The sequence below is a fragment of the Ammospiza caudacuta genome, chromosome 21 (genome assembly GCF_027887145.1).
Source record: "Ammospiza caudacuta isolate bAmmCau1 chromosome 21, bAmmCau1.pri, whole genome shotgun sequence".
Taxonomy (NCBI): Eukaryota; Metazoa; Chordata; class Aves; order Passeriformes; family Passerellidae; genus Ammospiza; species Ammospiza caudacuta.
Genome location: NC_080613.1, coordinates 10,934,424 through 10,955,124, shown reverse-complemented (window position 1 = coordinate 10,955,124; position 20,701 = coordinate 10,934,424). Strand labels below are relative to the sequence as shown.

Sequence of the window (20,701 nt, the reverse complement as noted above, 5' to 3'; positions counted from 1 at the left end):
CTGCTCTCAGGCTCTCACAGTGAGTGGGAGTCATGGGAGGAGGAGACCGAAAGCAGCCACAGCACCAGACAAGCCCAGGTGAGGTGACAAGTGTGAGCTCTGCCTCACCACCAGCATCTGGGGGAGCTGCTCAGAACAAGAGAAATGAAGTTTCTTTTATCTGTATGCTTTGCCCAGGCTGCTTACTTTTTGTGTAATTTTCCCTTCCAGTCAGAGTTACTTTTACTAAAGAATGGAGAAAGAACACTCAAAAATTCTGAGTGAAAGGAAGGGGGAGATGGGAAGACAAAGAAAGGCACATTATTCCAGCTGCTAGCATTTCCCAATTCAGTTCCAGCATGCCCAGCACTAAGGCAGCAATTCCTCTGCAGGTATTCATCCCCTCCAAAGCACTTCAAATGAGACTGACAGCCACAGTTTAGCAATGTGGGAATTCCTGCTTGTGCTATGATGCAAAAAATAAACACCTACTGTCCTCTCTGGGACTGTGGGAGTCACCCAGCACTGGCTTGAGCTGAAGTCCAAAACAGGTGCCCACATCCCCTCTCACACCAGCAGAGGTGGGCAGCCCTCCTGAGCGAGGCCTTGTCCTGCACTGCAGACACTGCAGTTTGCATGGGAGACAGGGCTGGAAGGACATTTATCTGGAAGGACCTTTATCTGGAAGGACATTTGTCTGGAAGGAATGGGATCTGTATTTACCGCAAGGAATCTCCTCACCAGTGAATGGCTGTGGAGAGCTACAAAGATCTGGCCATTAGCAGCAGCTACAACATCTGGAAAGCATCACTAGGTCAAAGCACACTGCATCCCATGGAGTGCACCAGAGCCCAACACATGCTCCTCTTCTAGATTTTTCTTTTCTTTAATTATTATTTCTCAGGATTTTGCATCTGAACAGTTACATCACTTCACCTCTACCATTATATCATGCCCTTGGTGGAGCTTTCATAAGGAAAGAAGAACAACACTTTCCTCTTTGCAGATCATCAAAGACAACACAGCCAATTGAATGCCCAACACTGTCAAGGAGGGAAAACTACTGAAAACTAATGAACTCCTGGGAAGCTTTTAATTTCTAAATAAATCATTCCCATATGTCTCAGCTCTCACATGAACGTGCTGGGTTTCAATATATTCACTTCTCTTCCAGTGAGGGTTTGAAAGGTTTATCTCGGTAACTTTTGAACACCAGTCTGAAGATGGGAAGATTAAATATGCAATAGTGTTGCTGACAGGTGTAACAAGCCCACAATTTGTGGTTAAAAAACCCTTTTCAGTCCAAGAAAAAATAATTGCATACCTTGGGTTGATGATGGGAACCTCTGCAGGGTAAAAGCTAATGGTGCACCTAAAAGGGTCTGGTGCAAGGCCCCAAAGAGAAGAAAAAATCAACAGTGCCCACTAAGAACCAAAGCAAAGCAGATTTTGTTAGAGACCTGTTGGTGAAGTGATGGAGAATGTGCCACTTCTCTTGTAAGGTTGCAAGAGCCTTAAAATTCTCCCCACCAACCCTAGTTTATGCAAAGAATACAAAGGGCTTGAGGCTCTTGCTTCCCAAGGGTTATCTCAGCTGACGCACCCACAGCTCAAGAAAACAGATCCCCAGTGAATAATGACTTGCCTCTTATGTGAGAGGAATGGAGTCATAACTCAGAGCTGACCATGGTGTGTTTATGCAGAGCCATGCTGAGGTCAGGATTTATTTCAGATCATGGCAGAAGCAGCCTATTAGTCACCAGCACTTCATTCTTTGACAGCACAAAGTGATAATTCCCATAACTTGCCAGCTTTGTTTTTTCGATGTCATTAATTAAACCCTGAAATTCCCCAGGATAAATGACAGCAAAGATTCCTTGATGAACATGGAAGAAGACAAATTGACTTTGTTCTTTATTACTGAGATAAGTCCACAATATGTTGTAATATCCCATACCTGAGTCAATGTTGAATCTCTCCAGGAGCCTGAAGATGAGCTTACTGAGCACTCTGCGGTTCAATTTTTCGGGTTTGCACTTGGACAGGCCTTGATATGGTCTGTAACAACACCAGAGAGACACATCTGTGGCATCATCTAAAGGATGTTTCCCAAACAGCAGACATTTACCAGCACAGGGATTGGGGTTTGCGGGATGCTGAGGAGGACAGGCCCTGCCTTTCCCAAGATACAGTGAAAAGCCAACAGCACAACCACACAAATTTCAGTCAACCACTTGAAGCAAGTCCAGAGGCTCATTTTAAAGAAAGAGAAAATGAGCAACTCCTTTTCATGTCTTTTTAAGAGCTATCAGCAGCTATTGCAGCTACACTGTGACTCTGACTGTGCTGCTGGCTCTGAGTGACAGGAGTTATTTGAATGAGAGGCAATTCAGAAGTGAAAACACACACCAGGAGTTGATGAGCAGAGGAAGGTTAACCACTTGCATCTCTTGTTTTTCTGCCACTTCATCATGGTGTTATCTTCCTGCCAAACCTGTACAACCGATACTGAAAGTCACCCCTGTCTGCAGCAAAGCAGAAGAGGCTGATTGCTCCAACCTCCCTGGGAAGCTTTGATGCTGCTCTGCTGCTGGGGTGTCCTGCACAGGTTTCATCTTGGCAGCAATGCAGCATCTGTCAATAGCAAGGATTCCTCTGTTCTACAGCCTGGGCCATTGGAGAAGGCTCTGACACAGCCACCAGAATTTTCCCTTTTTCAGCCAAAGAGTCAATATATTGCACTCCCTTACACTGGGACACAATCATAGACAGACAGCCAGGGGACAGACACACTGCTCTGACCACAGACAAACAGCCAGGGGACAGACACACAGTGCTCTGGCAGCACCTTGGCCCCAGCTGTTCAGAAAGACAAGTGTTCCTACCTTATGATGTCCCTGATATTGAAGCTGGGCTCACACCATGTGTCCAGGGTCTGCAAGAGCTTCCTCTGGAGCTCGGGATATTCTGCCACATATTCTTCCACCAAGTTGGCTTTATCCTGGAGCAGTAGTGGGGTACACATCTAGGAGAAGGAATTATGTTAAAGCACCTGTCTTTGATCCCCATGGAGCAGGAGAGCAAGTCCCAGCCCTGCCCAAGCCACCAGTGCTGCCTACAGGAGTGCTGTGACATTTGTAACACAAATATGAGCAAAACTTCAGTGCAGCAGAGCACTGATCTCTGCCTCAGTGATGAGCACAGCCAGGACTTGTTAGAGGGGCTGCAGCCAGAAAAACCAGGTAAGATGTGTAATGGGGGCTAATAAAACACTCTGTGCCTAACCCTCATGGAAAGGTACATCAACCACACAACAGGGACTTCTTGGGAATGGAGTAAAGCCTCAGGTGAAAGGCAGCAGGACTTGGAGGGCCCTGATGGATCTCCTGCTAACAAAAGGTGGATCTGATGACAGAGAAGCCTGCAGAGAAAATGACTCACCTTCTCTACATCTTGATCTGGCTGTAATTTCAGCTTAATACTCAGCATGGCTGCCTAGAAAACATGAAAAAAGTTGTGTATTTAGAAGAACCCTACAGTGGATAAATGGGCATTATTCCAAAGTGAAATAAAAATGCTGTTATACACATTTTTAATGTATTAATTATTTATGTAATGTTGTCAAGCACAAATCCTGCAAACATTTGGCCACATTTATTCCACAAAAGTACAAGAACACTCCTGGCAGAGCTGCATATCTGAGGATCAACAGCCTCTGGAGCAAAAATTAAAGATCAAGTTGTTGGGCAGAAAGCAAGTGAAGCACTTGGACAAAACCAGCTGGGATAGATATTTCCTATCAATGTCATGGTAAAAATACCTGACCCACCATACCTTTCTGAGCCACCCTTATCATTCTTGCTCTGCCTCTGAAGTTTGGTAAAACAATTGCATTTTGTGAAAGCAACTCAAGATTTTAAACACCCTGAAATCAAAAGGTTACAGTTTCTCTAATTCCCGAGTCATTCCACAGCCCTGAAAGCACCCAGGGTCACCACAGGCAGCAAGATGGGAAGAATTGTATTTTTCCCTTTCATGGGATCTCTGAGTCTTTGATAAGCCAAGACCTGCCACGTTCACAAACTGATCCAAATCAGGATCTTCTAGAACCTGCTGGGATGAACTGCAGGAACTCAAACTCAGAAGAGCTGGTTCAGCCACTGCCTGTCCCATCCCAGCCAGGGACCAGGAATGGATGAAGCTCTAACTGTGCACTGCTTGGGAGGCACAGATTAGCATTCAGAGGAGGTGAGAGTGTCTCATTTCTGTAGTGTGTGAGAACTACTGGGATCCCAAATACAGAATAAGCACTTTATGGGTGGCTTTAATAAAGTGACCTGTGCCAGAAACTGGGGCAAGGAGCCTTGGAGCACCTCTGTGTGTCAGAGCTAAAGAGGGCACCAGGAGTGAGGAGGTTGGACATGGAGTGTCCTTCCAACACCTCTGCCAAGTCAGGCTGCATTTTCCCAAAGGGCTGAAAAGACACCTGGGATCCTGGCAGAGCACCTGTGCAGAACTGACCAGCAATGGGATGGAATCCACTGAGCTCACAAGCACCTGTTTATTCACATCAGGATAAAACCAGCGTGGTAGGGCTTGGAGGAAAAGCTCTTCCATAGGTTTCCTTGCTCTTGGGGATTGATTTTGATTTGAGAGAAAGACCAGGAAAATGACACATTTGTCAAAATGGATACACGTTAGAGCTGTGCTAATTGTTGGAATATAGAATAGTAAATTGGTTTGGGTTGGAAGGGGCCTTTCACAGGCAACCTAGTTGTAATCCCCCTGCAGTGAGCAGGGACATCCTCAGCTGGATCAGGTTGCTCAGAGCTGCTGTCCAGCCTGACTTGGGATGTTTCCAGAGATGGGGCAGCCACAGCTTCTCTCAGCAATCTGTGCCAGGGCCTCACCACCCTCCTGTAAAAAAAATCTCTTATATCTAATCTAAATCTCCTCTCTATTCGTTTAAAACCATCACCTCTTTCCCTACCACTCCAGGCCCTGCTAAAATGTTTGTCTCCATCTTCCTTATAAACCCCATAACACATAAACAAAATGCAGTACCAAGTGTGTATTTCCCCAGGGAAAGAGAACCCCACCATTACATGTCACCTGCATGGAACTTTTCTGGAAAAAAGACAGAATAACCCAAGTGGGGGCAGGCACATGCCTTGAAATGAATTTCCTGTGATCACTCAAGTGCCAGCTGAACTCACCTCATCACTGGCACACATGTCCTGCAGGGCCACACAAGCACCAGGCACCTCACAGCCCATCCCTGCTCTCAGCAGCAGCAGTGGATTGTGTTCCTTTCTGGGGAATTGGTGCCTGTATTTCACCCACTGCATCACACTGTGTGCAAAAGCAGAGAACCAACACAAGCCATGGAAATTCAGCTGCTCTACCCTACTGTCCCACTTAGAGGTGGGAAAACAGTCTTTTCTGTTGGTTTTTGTTTAGGTTTGGTTTTGGTTTTGGGGAAGTTTGCATGGTTTGTTTTTTTTTTTTAACACTGCTTCATTGGAAGTCAAGGCTTCATCTTCAAAAGAGAAATCAAGAGAAGAATTTTAAGTGACAAAAAGAGGAATCACCATTAACACAGACTGAACAGAAACACACAGGAGCTTTGCTTGGCCCAGCTAAACCTCAACCAAACCTCTCCAACTCCAGACTTTGTAACTATTCCACAACTCACAGGCAAAGAGCTGCTTCTTTCCTCTCACATTATCAGTTTAACAACGCAATGTTCAAGCTGAGTGATTATTCTCAAGATGAAGGTTGCTATTTTTGGTGTGGATGTGGAAAAGGGGTTTGGGTCTCCAAAGCTTTGGTAGCTGGTTTTGCTTTCCTCCCAGCTCCTCAAGTTAGCTGAATCAAAAGAAATCATTAAAAAAAAAAAAACAAAAAAAAAAAAAAAAAAAAAAAAAAGAGAAGAAAATATTTGCAACTCTTCAGGCCTTATTTCATCATTTGATCTCATTAGTACCTCCTATTGTAGCCTTAGTTTTAACTGCAACGTCCAACAGCTCCCTAATGGCTTTTTAATGTTCAGATTAACATAATTGCAGCACTGTTATCTACATGGCAGAGGTTTATCTCCAGCTCTAGTAACTGTACAGGTGACTTAATCAGATGAACATGTGTGGTGTCAGGTTGGGTTTTCCTCTTTCCCTGGTTGGATATTCCACCCTGTCCCCAAGGGTGTAGAACAACAGATGTTCATTTGTCCCTTCCCTGCCCAGGGCCGGCAGACAGCTCCCCCACAGCAGGCCTGGAGGACACAGGAGCTCCAGTCCCACAGAGATTCATGGAGTTTGCATGGCTGCAGAAGACCTCTAAGATCACCAAACCCAACCATCAACCCAGCACCACCACAACGTTCACTGCCAGACCACAGCCCCGGGTGCCACATCCCCATGTGGTTTTGAACATCCCTAGGGATGACGACTCCGTTGCTCTGGGCAGCCTGGCCCATAAGCTGGTTTTTAACAGCAATTGAACATCCTCCAGCTGCAGCAGGCAATGGAGCAGGGAGAGCGATGGTGCTGATGGCAGAGCCTCCCAGAGCAGGGAACACTCCGGGAACAGGGAACACTCTGGGAACAGGGAACACTCCCACAGCAGGGAACACTCCGGGAGCAGGGAACACTCTGGGAACAGGGAACACTCCAGGAACAGGGAACACTCTGGGAACAGGGAACACTCCCAGAGCAGGGAACACTCCAGGAACAGGGAACACTCTGGGTACAGGGAACACTCTGGGAACAGGGAACACTCTGGGAACAGGGAACACTCCCAGAGCAGGGAACACTCCGGGAACAGGGAACACTCTGGGTACAGGGAACACTCTGGGAACAGGGAACACTCTGGGTACAGGGAACACTCCGAGAGCAGGGAACACTCTGGGAGCAGGGAACACTCCTGGAGCAGGGAACACTCCTGGAGCAGGGAACACTCCGGGAACAGGGAACACTCCCGGAGCAGGGAACACTCTGGGAACAGGGAACACTCCGGGAACAGGGAACACTCTGGGAACAGGGAACACTCCGGGAACAGGGAACACTCTGGGAGCAGGGAACACTCCCGGAGCAGGGAACACTCCAGGAACAGGGAACACTCTGGGAACAGGGAACACTCCAGGAACAGGGAACACTCGAGGAACAGGGAACACTCTGGGAGCAGGGAACACTCCCAGAGCAGGGCACCTGCCCGCTCCATGCCTGAAGCCACACGTGCAAGGAGAATGGTGAGCTGGGCCCTAGAAACAGGCACCAGGCTGGATCAGGGTGCAGCTCCAGGGGCTGGGCTGAGCAGGAGGCCAGCAGAGATAACATCAGCCTGTTTACAATGGGAATAGTAAGAAAAGAGATATGAGTAACTGTAATAAAGATGAAAGTGCTTGGCAGCTGTGTCTGTGGTCTCAACTCCGAGCTATTTTAAGATTTTGTTTTGTTATTATCGTGTTTTGAATAGTTTCACTCCACAACCAAGTTTTGTGTAAAAGGACCCTATTTTTAACAGTCTGTTTACGGCCGATAAGATCTCCAGCAAAGCAACACCTCATTCGCAGGCTCATTTGACTCGGAAAACAAACACTTTAATGAGGGCGAGCAGGCTGTAAGTGAACGGTGAGAAACCCCCTCCCCACCCAGAGCCAGCACTGCCCTGTGCAGTGCTGGGCTGCAGGGCGAGCCAGGCAAGCTGGAATCTGGCAGTCCCAGCTTCCATCCTCGGGCTGGATCACCAGGGCTGCCCAGATCCTGGCAGCAGGAACCCCCGGCTTCACCAGCTGGTCAGAAAGGGCCAAAACCCGAGGCAGGAATATGGGCAAGCTCTGAGGAATGATGAGATATTGACACCTATCAGGGTCTACACACTCCCTCAAACCCCAAAGAGAATATTACTGTCATGGCTGGTGGTACAAGGAGCCTTTGCACAAAAATATGTTTCATCCACAGAGAGTTTCTAGCATAATCTAATAACAGCAATAATTATCATTATTGAAGCACATAAAAATGTTCAACCTGTACTAAACTCCCACAGATGACAACAAACCTGGGGGAGGCTGGTCCCTCTCTTGCCTTGAACCCCCAAGGGTGCCTGGGAGCAGGATGTGATGAATGCACTGCATGCACTGCTTAGGGCAGGAGAAAAGCTGATGGCCATTGCCTGATCCAACTCTGTCCAAGCCCCCGAGTCTCCTCATCCTTGGGGAGCTTTGGCCCATTGTTTGACTTAATGATGGTGAATGCAAAAATCCCATCTGGACATTTTCTAATAGTTTTGTATGCCAAGGATAAATCCCTTAAATACAGCAAAGGGCTGGTTGAGTCTGGGGCACAATTGAAAGCTAGGCAACATGACACTGAATTCCACCTAACCCAGGTGTAGGTGCACTGACCAAAGGATGGGGGAAGTTTCCTAAACCTGACATGTTCAGGCCCAGGCACGAGCAGCAGAACTCTCCTGCAGTCACGCAAATGCAACCCACGAGCATGGGAAAGTGGGGAGTGCTCTGGAGCACAGACACCCTGCACCAATACCTGCTCCTCCTGGCTTGTTTTGAATGCAGTTGGCTCTGTCTCATCGAAAAATGACTATTCTTTCCACATACAGTACGAGGTGCAGGAAGCCACACAAGATCTTATCTGCAAGGGCATGTGCACTTGGGTGGTGTCTGCACTGACAATTTCTGCAGTTTTCCCACGGTGGGGTTTGCAGCAGAGGAATTGCCTCGTGCAGGAGAAGTGCCTGGAGTGCTGAGGCAGGACAGACACCAGTGGGTGCTGATGACTCCTGCTCTTGGCTCTGCTGCACGTGAGCTGGGACAGCACAAACACAGAGATGGCTGTGCCTGACTGAGTGCACTATTTCTGAACACACGGTCAGGGAATTTCTGAAAACCCAAAGAATAAACAAAACAACAGAAGGAGACTTTGCAGAGGAGGAACCAATGTCAACTCCAAGAAAATCACAGTGATCAAAGCCTGGATAATGGCAGAAATAATTGAGTAAAAGGCACACCAGGTATTAATCATTGGGCACATCTGTTTTGTGTTTGGGAATCACTCATTTCAAACTTGAGGCTAATCAGCTTTGCTGAGCTCTCAGAGTGCATCACTTCAAGGGGATGACATCAGGTTCGATGGTTGATTGCTTCCTGCTCAAAGGGCACTTCATACACAGCTGGCTGTGGGAAGGTCTGCAGAAACCAGGGAAACACAGCATTCCTCAGGTCCACACTCAGGGAAGCAGGGAAGAGTGAGACCATCAACATGGAGCAGTGACAGGTTATTCCCAGCCAAAGAATTGGAGGTAGAGGGAGAGAGGTACAAGTGCAGGCTGGAATCTGCACAGGTGAGGGGAAGAGGGAACTAAAGCCTGACCTCTCTGATATGTGTCCCTCAGGTCACTCAGCAGTTTTAGGTGGGGTTTAACTGCTTGGCTCATTCCCTGAGCATTGCCCACCTCAGCAGACCCAGACTCTGCACAGCTGGATCTGCTGCACATCCCCAGGGCTGTCCCAGAGCCCAGACATTCTGGCAGTGGGAGCAGCAATCTGCCATCTCATTTATGACTCCCAGCATTGCCCAGGCCCAGCCCAGGGCAGAGGTGGCTCTGGAGGCTGGGAAGGGCAGCATGGCCCATGGGCACCAGCGGGCAGGCCACGTGCCTCTGCAGCAGCAGCAGGGTATGCTCAGAGGAAAAAGGGGTGGATACTGAAACATCATCATCTTTATGGGTGAAACAACTGCTGTAACATTTTCCTTGGGCTTCTGAGCCAATATGATTCTTAATTTAAAAGAAAAAAGGAAATACAAATGAACACACTTTAAAAAAAAGTAAGAGCTGAATATGCCTTTGTATAATTAAGGTGGTGAATGGAGATAAGAAGCAATATCAGAGACATTTTCCCTGGCCTGAGAACAGCTCAGAAAGAGCCAGAGTGAGGAATCAAAAATCTGATTATCCATTAATGTGCTCAATCAATGATAACACTGATCTCTGCTGACAGATCTGCAGAGATACACGGTGTGTAGTCCAGCACCATGGATGAAGGAGGGCTACAAACACCAACACCCCTGGCTCTGGGCACAAAATCCCTGCACTGAAACTGAAGGTTATGATGGGCATTTTACACTTCTGAGAATTTGTGCTCCTTTAACTCTGGTCAATCACCCTATTATGTCTGTAGCAGTATTGCTGACCAAAACCTGCAGTTCTCTGTCTACACAATTTTTTCTCTGGGTATTCCAACATAGTTTATGTCAAATTTTAACTGAACTCTACCAGATAACCCACGTTATCTTAATTGAAAGAGCAAACATGAACCACATTTAACATACAAGCCTTCATTATTTCTAGAAATTGATGGATAAAACATTAGATGAAAAAATATACTCTGCTTTTGAAAACAGAGAAATCTGAACAGACAGTAACTGAAAATTCTGTTAAATATAAAATACTACTGGCTTAACCCAATATTCTTTTTTAAGAACCAAAGTGATGAAGGGGAGAGAAACTCTGCGAATCACTGACACAGAGGCTGGAGTGGGAGGTCTCTCAGGCCCAGGAATATTTCTGCTTGTCAGAGGCTAAAAAGATTATTTATTGTTTCCTTCCTAAACCCAGCTCCACTGCCACCTGTTCAGAATTTACTATAAAGCTGTTAAACAAGACGAGAACTTTGATGCTGACTGTGAAAACAAGTTTCACTGTATCTGACCCGAGCAGCACTCACTGCTGATCCAGAAGCAAAGGAATTTGATTTTCTTCTTTAAGCACAGCTATCTTTTTACCTTTATAAGCTGTTTAAAAAATGTAAATAAAATAACTCAGTGGACAATAGAGGGCATTCATCCCCCAGAAAGACAGCCGCCACCCTTAGACATGAAATATCGCAGCACATTAAGTCATGAGACCCCGCTAATCAAAGCTGACAGGGCCCTGAATGTGATTTCTGCTGAGACTTAGCGATATCATGGGGCACTGAAGCATGCACAGCCTGCCAGACTGCCCCTGTTCATGTGACAATGGCTTTTATTCCCCAAAGGGGCCTGCGAGTGACAAGAGTCCCCTTTGTCTGCGGGCTCCCGCATTCGCAGTGCAAGAGAGGTTCATTCAAGCAGCCCCAGACACTCTTTGAAAGGCTGAAGTGTAACATAAGATGACCATGAAACACTAGCTTGCCTTCTGCCTACCCCTCATTCTTCTCCAGCACAGCCTGGCCTATTCAGGGCCTCTCGCAGCCCCGCTCGCGCTGCATTACCCCCGGTCTGCTGAATCCCGGCATTGTGCTGCGGCACCCAGCGCCCTCCTACACCCCAATGGGGCGTCCTTCCCCAAACACAGCGTCCTTCCGTGCCCCAACGGGGTGTCTTTCCACACCACAACACCCAGAGCCCTACCACACCCAAAAGGGTGTCCTACCCAAACCCAGCGCCCATCCGCGCCCCAATGGGGTGTCCTACCCCAGACACAGCGTCCTACTCCAAACCCAGTGTCCTACTCAAACCCAGCGCCCATCTGCGCCTCAATGGGGTGTCCTACCCCAGACACAGTGTCCTACTCCAAACCCAGTGTCCTACTCAAACCCAGCGCCCATCCGTGCCCCAATAGGGTGTCCTACCCCAGACACAGTGTCCTTCCACACCACAACACCCAGCACCCTTCCGTGCCACAACAGGGTGTTCTACTCCAAACCCAGCTCCCTTCCATGCCACAATGGGGTGTCCTTCCACACCACAATACCCACTGTCCTTCCAGAATAGGGTGTCCTTCCCCAAACCAAGCACGTTTCCCACACCAGAACACCCAGTCTCCTTCCCACACCAAATCCATCCAGAGTCCTTCTTGCTCCACTTCCACTGACACCCAAGTGCCCTTCCCACAGCAGAAACACCCACCACCCTTCCCACACACTCCAAATCCAGCAGCACCCAGCACCCTCCCCTCACCAAATATCCCAGTGCCCTTCTCACACCAAATCCACTGCCACCCAGTGCCCTTCCCACACAGCACTGATCCAGGGCATTCCCATGGCACGTCCTCTCAGAGCCAGCACCCTTCCCACACGGTGTTCCCCTGGTCCCCAGACCCTTCCCCACGCCGTGCCCCGGCTCCTGCAGCCAGCAGGGCTCTGGCAGCTCTGGCACAGCCCAGGTGGAGGGTGGCATGGAGCCACAGCTGCCTTCAGAGGGGTTCTGGGAAGGGGACAAGGCTGCTGAGCTTCACTGGAACTCCCTGAGTGGGAATGTTGAACCCTCCCATGTCCCCACGCCACGTGGCCCACAAGGAGCAGAGCTGGGAGCCCTCAGTGCTCTCACTGCACTCTCAGAGCTCTCACTGCTGCTCCAGCAGCTGCACGGTCCCATCACAAAAGAAGATAAAGATAAAAGGCCAGACAGCCCGGACACCTCAAACCCCAGTTGCACATCCCCGCTGCTCCCCAGCTCCCAGTGCCTGCTCCCTGCATCCCGGGAGCACAGTGCCATCCGCTGGCGCTGCTCCCCTGCAGGTGCCTCCTCAGCACAGCTCCTGCTGCTAAAGCACAGCCACAGCCTGTCCCCTGTCCCCTCTCCTGAGCCAGCCCTGCCCCGAGCCCCGGGCTCAGCCTCCAACCAGCTCCCCAAATCCAGGCTAAGGGAGGGACAGAGGTGCTGCAGCAACAAACACCTGCCACAGGCACCCCCAGGGGACTCTGGAATCCCAAAGGGAACCTTCTCCAAAGCCTCCATGAGGGAAAGGAGCATTAACTCTCAGGGCAGAGGACATTCACGGTTTGCACACCACAGACAAAGGGAATTACCTGCTCTAGGATAAATCACTGAACCCCAGACCGGTTTGGGTTTGAAGGGACTTGAAAGCCTGAGCAGCTCCATCCCCTGCCATGGCAGGGACACCTCCCACTGCCCCAGGAGCTCCCAGCCCTGCCCAGCCTGGCCTTGGGCACTGCCAGGGATCCAGGGGCAGCCACAGCTGCTCTGGGCATCCTGTGCCAGGGCCTGCCCATCCTCACAGGGAGGGATTTCTTCCTGATACCCCATCTAAATTTCTCCTCTTTCAGCTTAAAACAGTTGCCTTTATCCTATCACTATGTACCCATGAAAATTGTCATCTCCCTCTTTTTTATAAACCCTTTTAAGTACTGAACTGTAAAATGCCTGGTGTTTTATTGCAAACACAGCAAGAAAATAAATAATGGCAGTCAGGATTGGTATGGATTTCTATCCTTTCAGATGAGAGACTGAAGAACCAACAATCCTACATGTGAGTCTGCTTCACTGCCCCGGCTGAGAGATGGGGAAGGGAAGGACAGATGGACACCCACAGCCACTGCAATGCTCAGAGCCCCAGCTCCAGGTTGTTTGGGGTTAGCTTGACTTAGGTATGTTCAGTCCCCAAGGGCAGTAAAAGACTTCCTGTTATTTTTGAAGGGAATTCCATTCATCCTTCGGGTAACAAAAGAAAGCCAGAAGAAAGCTATGGCTGAGAGTGAGAAGCTGTTGAGGTTTCCTATTCTTCATACTGGGAATGAGCAGTAAATGATCTCTGCTGTGGAAGAAAAAACAGAACAACAATTCCACCAAAAAATCTAGAGCTTTCCAAAGCTGGATCTAGAAAGAACTGTATTTCTAAAGAAAACAACAAATATTTTTGGAGCCATGAACCTAAAAATCCCACTTGAATATAATCAAATAAGACATTTCTTCATGTTGTAATTGTCAAATGGTCACATTCAAAAACTTTTTGAGCACAAGACTAACTCTCAAGCACTACCAGGGAACTTCGAACCAAATACAAAATATCTTTGTTTCAGTATTGAAGAAATCAAAAAGAATGGGATTCCAGGATGTCACCTGGGAATTCAGCTGTACTGAAGAATTTTAGGGTTTTATGATTGCTATTTTTAAGATTTTAAGAATGCTGTTTTAATTTTTACTTTTGCTTAACAAGGTCAAGTTGTTATATACCATCCAAATGAATCATGCTTCAGGGAGAAAAATAAACTGTTTTGCCTTTAAAAAAGAAAGATCATAGAATACTTGGGAGGGATCTTCAAGACCATTCAGTTCCACCCCCTACCATGGGTTGGGACATCTTCCTCTACCCCAGGTTGCTCCAAGCCCTGTCCAAGCTGGCCTGGAACAATTCCAGGGCTGGGGCAACCATGCTGGAGATGCTGCAGTGCTGTGAAACAGGGTAAAGCACACCAGATCCTGGGTCTGGTGAACTCCTGCTTGTGTCAACCACCCAGACACACACACAGGAGGTGTTACACATTTGGAATATGAGCCTCAGTGGTAAAGAGGCTTCAAAACTCCTCCAACTGAGACCTAAGGTTGGGGCAATCACATGGGACCAGTGAGGTTTTCCAAGCCCTCTGGCTGCAGGTGGGCTGGAGATAGCACAGCAGGTCTATGACCAAGGACTAAAATCCCTTCTTTTCTTTCTAAGGACAAGGAAAACGAAAAAGAATACAGCCATCCTCTTAAATTCTCCAAATTAAAGCCTATTAACCCATTACTTTCAAAGGTCAGCAAAGCAGTGGAGGGAGGATTCCCAGGCATTCTGTCCTCAGTCAGCAGAAAAGCCAAGGTTGAGCCCAGGCTGCTCCTGTACATGGGAAGAGCACACTAAGCTGCAGCATTCACAGCGTGCAGCTGCTGGGATGAAATGGAATTCACATTGAAATGCATCCAAAAAAAAGGACACAGACATTCACAGAGAGCTGGCAAGGTAAATTTATTTGAAAGACATGACCCACCTCTTTGTAATTGCCCTGGAGATAAAGATGACTGACATGTTCAAGCAAATAGTTCCGGTCTGCTGTGTGGAGCTGGTAAATGCTAATCAGGGGGTCAAGCAGATTAGCTGGGCACTGGGAGAGCATTCCGAGCACACGGGCCTGCAGCTTCTTCAGCTTGGTGCCAGACTTCAAAAAACAACGAAAAAAACAATCAAACATCTTTGGTAAAGATGGCTGCGATTCAACGGTGGTTGAAAGCACAGCTTGTTTAAACAGAGCAAGCAAATTCCTCTGGAAGGGATTCTCCGATTTCCCCACGGAGTCTGCAGGCAGAAATCACAACAATATGATGCACATTTTTTCCACAGCACCCACTTTAAGAACATGAAATGTTTGTGGGGTGATTCTGGAGAAGGGATAGGGCCTTGTGCAAAAGTAAAATCTGGAACTGGAAAAATGCCCTCTGTGCTAACAGAGCTCTTCAGAAATTCTCCCCCCTGGTTCCCAGAAGAAAATCTTTGAATCCAGCGACTCCCATCCAGGGAGATCTCACCTATCAGACATAAGAATTCAATTTTCATTCCCAGGCTTGCTGCTGGGTGCATGAAGGGTAGGGAAAGCAAAAGTACCATCAAAAGATGCACAGACACAGGTATTTAAATCCTTGTGCTCCCACATGAACATTCACTCATGACACAGGAATTTCAGTGCCAGTAGCACTTTGCCGATCCTGTAATGGCAGAACTCTATATGTAACCAGAGCCATTTGGAAAAATGGGAAAGGAAGCAACACAAATATAAAAGTATCCTGCAGTTCAGAGCCAAAATCTCAGAGAAAAGAGAAAAACTCAGTAGGTCAGAATATCTGAAGGCAGAAGGAATGGTAAACATTAGGACATATAATCTGATGACCCAACTTTACAGAACCAATCATCCAGCTGCTGAAAAAGCAGGCTGTTCCCATTTTCTGCATTCCCACCATATGGCAGGAATTAAGCAATCCTAAAGTAACTGGCTTCTATTTGCAGAGCTGGAAGAACACACAGAGCAAATTTCTGCAACTGGGTTTCTCCTGACAGCAGGGATGTGGGTTCCAGTGGGAGAGCCTCCAGCCTGGAAAGGCTGCAAGAGCAACGCTGCAAGATCAAAGTGGTTTGATCTGGAGAGATGAAATCCCAACTTGGGAGGAGAAACAGCTCTGGCAGCACAGCTCCCAATATGATTTCATTTTCAGGCCAGCATGCCACAGATAACATCTCGCTGTGTTTCACACCTTGTCACACTCTGTGTAAGGCTACAGAGAAGATACTGGACTTTGGAATAAAGTGAAACTAGAGATACTTGAGGAAAATTGCAATCAATTGTTCTCTCCTCTCTTCCAGCTCTCTTGCTTTCTCTTTTGCTAACCTGTGGGACAGCAGGATGTGCTTTTATCCAAAGCTGCAGCTCGGTGGTGATGCAATACCCCAGGGAATGCCCTTTCCCCTTCCAGTCGCTGCTGCTCTCCAGCATGGCCAGGAGTGCTGCCAAAGGGTCCTCCAGTCTGGCAAAGCCCCGCCTGATTTCTTCCTTGAGCTGCCGAGATACAAAACCACATTGTCATGTACAAAAAGATTAGTGAATCCTCCCTTCCCCCAGCTGAACACAAAGCTTTATTTTTTTAATTTAATCTATTCAGAGAGGTAACTGTTGCTATTCAGCCACCATCCGCGCCTCCAGTGACTTTTCATGTCATTACAGATTCCTTCATGGCTCACTGCACCTCAAACCCAATGGGAAAAGCAGCAATTGTCCACACTAATTATCCCATAAAGACAGAGAAGTTGTTCTGTGGGGCAGACAAAGGGGCTTGGGATTTGGGGGAGGGGGAGGAGTGAGCTGGAGAGAGGGGTGTTATTGGGAAAATGGCAATATTGAAGGTAGAGAAGTGGGCTCAAAAACCTCCTGCTCTTCTAAGATACCTGCAAGGTGTAGAACAAGAGCCCATCCTCATGGCTGCACCACAAACCTGCACATTTAACCTTATGCCCACTTCAGCCACAATAGTGCCCACAAAATTAGTCTCAAACTAGTTTGGATTTTACACTCAGATCAAAGTGAATGAAATATCTGAGTTCAAATTCTGTCAGATTGTCATCCTCCAGATCTGTGCTCCTTCCCCCAAAAGCTCCCTGAGCACCTCCTGCCCCTGCACACCTCCATGAGCCTAAAGGCCCCACAAAGGGGCTCAGAACATGGGAAAACTCCATGCCATAAATCTTAGGAATCCCAGGGTGATGTGTTTAGAAATGTGAAGGAATTGGACTCTCACTTTGTGAATGTTAATAGGCTACTTACTCCCCATCTGGTAGAAGTGATAAATTAGCAGTACTGAGCAGTATCTCTATAATGTTTACATTAGAAGTAGTTTCCAGGGAGCTGGGAGGGTTGGCAGGGTGAGGAGGTGGCATCCTCAGTACCCACACAGGACCTCTCACTGCATGGCACATCACCAGCGTGGAGCAGGGCGAGAGAGAGACACAAAACCAGAAATCACTGAGAGCAGCTGCTCTCTTTCTTTTCTGGCTAAAAAGCCAAATCCAAAAGATGCTCATTCCTGCTGCAGCCAGCACTTGTAATTTACTGGATTCATGGCCCCATTCGGAGCTTCCAGTGGAAACAATATAAAGTTTGAAGAGCAACATGGAAAACAAAATAAAATCTACAGAAAATTTGCCAATGAATTTTTTCTTTTTTTATTCATCGACAATTTTTACTGGAAGACAGTTGTTTTCCAGAGTGTCTTTCATGTCTGGAAAACCCACAGAACCTATGGTTTATGACAGAAACTGGTTTTTTCTCAGTAGGCTATAAAGGCAGTATGAAAAAGCTGATGACTAACGGAGATGGGACTTTAGATAAGAAATTTCTCCCTCTAAGTAATTTTCCCTGTGGCGAAAGTTTGCAATGTTAAACACAGGGCTCCAACTTCGCTGGGAGATGCAAGAGAAGGCAAAGATGAGCTCTGATCCAACCACAAACATCCAATACAACAGCCAAAGGAAAATAAAGCAACTCGCCAACTCCACTGCACTGTTTGGAAATGGCTTTTTTCCCCCAAAAGCCCCACTTCAGCACATTTGGAGCTTCCACCACCCAGCTCAGCTCCTCCTTGGGCTGGAACTGAGCCTGGGCTCTGGCAGGAAGGGCTCCAGCAGACAGCAGGTCCTGCTGGCACAGGCAGAGCAGCTCCCAGCACTGCCACCATCGAGCTGTGTCTGCCTGAGTGTGGCCTTTGTACAGTGAGGCTGTGATGGGCTGGGAAAAGCCTCATCCCAAACCCCCCAGCAAGCCTTCAGCTAGGGCAGCTGTGGTCTGAGGGGCAAAGGCAGAGAACAAAAAGGGCACAAGACACCTAAATCAGAGAGGAAAGGGTGCTGTGCTGCCTGGCTGTCCCTCTGCCAGAGAGAGATTCCTCTCAAACTTTTTTTCTAATTGCCATTTCCATTTCAATTGATTCCCATGGCAGGGAATGCTCCTTGGGGGGATTTCTACAGCCTGACAGATCATGGGAATAGGAAAATGTTGCTGATGCTCAAACTACACAGTCCTTTATTCAGCTTTGATCCCCTCTTTCTAGTCCCACAGCTCCGGGCAGTCTGCTGATGCTTCCTGGTTATTCCTAAACTGCCATTCCTATGTAGGAAATGACCACTTCTTGTGTCCATGCTCCAGAACCAGGGTCACACCCTGGCAGACACATTCCTGCCCATGGTCACTGATTTGAGACCCAGGGGCTGATTTCCCCAGCTATGGACAGGACTGACCTACAGGCACCCACAGCAAGAGGCAGAGAAGCTGCTGCCACTCACCAGCCATGGGGCAGCTGAGCTGGACCTGAGCCACCTCACCTCAGCTATTGGGGCTGGACGTGTGGGGGGCAGCAGCAGCACAACCCCCCTGAGCTGCACACAGAGGGCAGAGCAGCCCAGCCCCCCAAAACAGAGCCTGCACTTTGTGTGGGTGCACAGCCCTGGGCATGGCTCAGCCCGTCCTGGTGACAATGTGACCAGCACAAGTCAGAACCCACTGGGACATTCCTGCTGTGGCCCCCACAGCAGCTGGGCTCACCACAGCCCTCCCCATTGCTCCAGAAAGCCTTTCCTTGGGCACCCTCCAAGCTGAGAAACACCTTCCTGCTCAGCACACAGCCTGGAGGGGACACACACCTGCAAACCCCACTGGGCACCTGCAAAGCCCAGGTGACAATGGGGTGGATAACAGAGGAAAGACATGGAGCTGTGGAGTGAATCTAAAAGAGGCCACGGAGCTGCTCCAGGGCTGGAGCCAGGCTGGCAGAGCTGGGGGTGCTCACCTGGAGAGGAGAAGCTCCAGGCAGAGCTCAGAGCCCCTGCCAGGGCCTGAAGGGGCTCCAGGAGAGCTGGAGAGGGACTGGGGACAAGGGATGGAGGGACAGGACACAGGGAATGGCTCCCACTGCCAGAGGGCAGGGCTGGATGGGATATTGGGAATTGGGAATTGTTCCCTGGCAGGGTGGGCAGGCCCTGGCACAGGGTGCCCAGAGCAGCTGTGGCTGCCCCTGGATCCCTGGCAGTGCCCAAGGCCAGGCTGGGCAGGGCTGGGAGCAGCCTGGGACAGGGGGAGGTGTCCCTGCCATGGCAGGGGTGGCACTGGATGAGCCTAAAATTCCTTCCCAACCAAACCAGTCTGTGATTCCACAGGTCCTGGAGATCCTCCAGCTCTCCCATCCCCAGCAGAATCACTGCAGTGCTCTCTGCCAAAGGACACGTCCATGGGAGGCTTCTTCTTTGCCAGAGTATTTTTCTTCCCAATCCACATCCCAGGGTACCCAGTGCAGAGATTTTGATGATTCCTCTTTCCTGCTGTTGTTTTGTGGGATTAACTGCCCTCCAGACCTAAAGGACAATATTTTTTTTTCTCCAACTCTAACAAAACTTGATGGAAAGCTCAAGGTTTCAGAGTTGCTGAGCTCAAGTCTCCCCCAGTGAGTGACCATTTGGAAAGGCACCTCTCACATTGGGTTTGCAGTTGTTTATTCCAGCTGGCAACCACGGACTAGCAGTAATGGAAAGTCTAAGAGCAGCAGCCCAGGACAGTGAGTAAGCACTGCAGACACCCAGGATGGAGCACGTTCCCCAGGCCCTCAGCCACGCTGGGGCCTAACCCTGACCCTGACAATTCCACACAGGAGATGCTCCACGAGGTTCTGTGGGAGCTGCAGGGCTCTGGGCCTCCTAGGAAAGGAACCATTTCACTTCTGAACCTGCCTGAGCAGCACAGACTTAAACATGGAAAACTCAACCTGCTGGTTTTGCTAGTTTTCAAGCTTCCAAACTTAGACTAAATATATTTTACTGCCTATGAAAAATCTCAGTGTAGAGCCCATAGGTTGTGCTGTATAAAAATAACAGCACTAATTTTAGACAGCAGTGTAAGTTGCATTCACCACTCTAAAACGCAAAACCCAACCAAATCAGGAAAAAAGAATACTTCAAATATGAAAGCTTAGATATACCCAGTTGGCAAAAAATACTTCCCTACCAAATTCAACTCTCATTTTTTTCAGCTACCAGCAATATTCTTCCCCTTTCCCCCAAGATCCTCCATTTTATGGACAAAAAAGTGTTTAAAACAAAAAAAAAGCAACTTTGATTTTCATTCCTTCTGTAACTCAGCCCTGGAAACTCCAGCTCTTTTCTAGGAGCCCCTGAGCTGTTCCCCATCACACAAAGCTACCTTTTCTTTTCACTTGTAGCTGCAAATGCAGAGGCTCTTCCCCTGAGTGCTGGAATGAAAGCAGCCCTGAAGGCTGGCGGGTCTGACCCGTCCTGTGCCTGGACATGCTCAGCATCCAGAGCTGCTGTGGGCAGGACTCAGCCTTACCTTGCCCAGCTCCTGCTTTGTCCACAGGAGCTGAAGGGTTTGCAGCAGTTCGAGTGGGTCCTGGCCTGC

The 20,701-nt window shown here is 48.5% G+C and overlaps 1 protein-coding gene across 1 annotated transcript in view; it reads right to left on the bottom strand.

The window, feature by feature from the left end:
* Positions 1-20,701, bottom strand: part of EXD3 (exonuclease 3'-5' domain containing 3) — a 136,397-nt gene that overhangs the window by 40,331 nt on the left and 75,365 nt on the right. Inside the window, exons 4-9 of the mRNA XM_058818328.1 lie at positions 20,633-20,697; positions 16,136-16,303; positions 14,747-14,914; positions 3,421-3,474; positions 2,865-3,004; positions 1,937-2,037 (exon numbers count right to left, since the gene is read on the bottom strand). Of these exons, the coding sequence (XP_058674311.1) occupies positions 1,937-2,037; positions 2,865-3,004; positions 3,421-3,474; positions 14,747-14,914; positions 16,136-16,303; positions 20,633-20,697 (696 nt within the window). The remainder of the gene's footprint in view (positions 1-1,936; positions 2,038-2,864; positions 3,005-3,420; positions 3,475-14,746; positions 14,915-16,135; positions 16,304-20,632; positions 20,698-20,701) is intronic.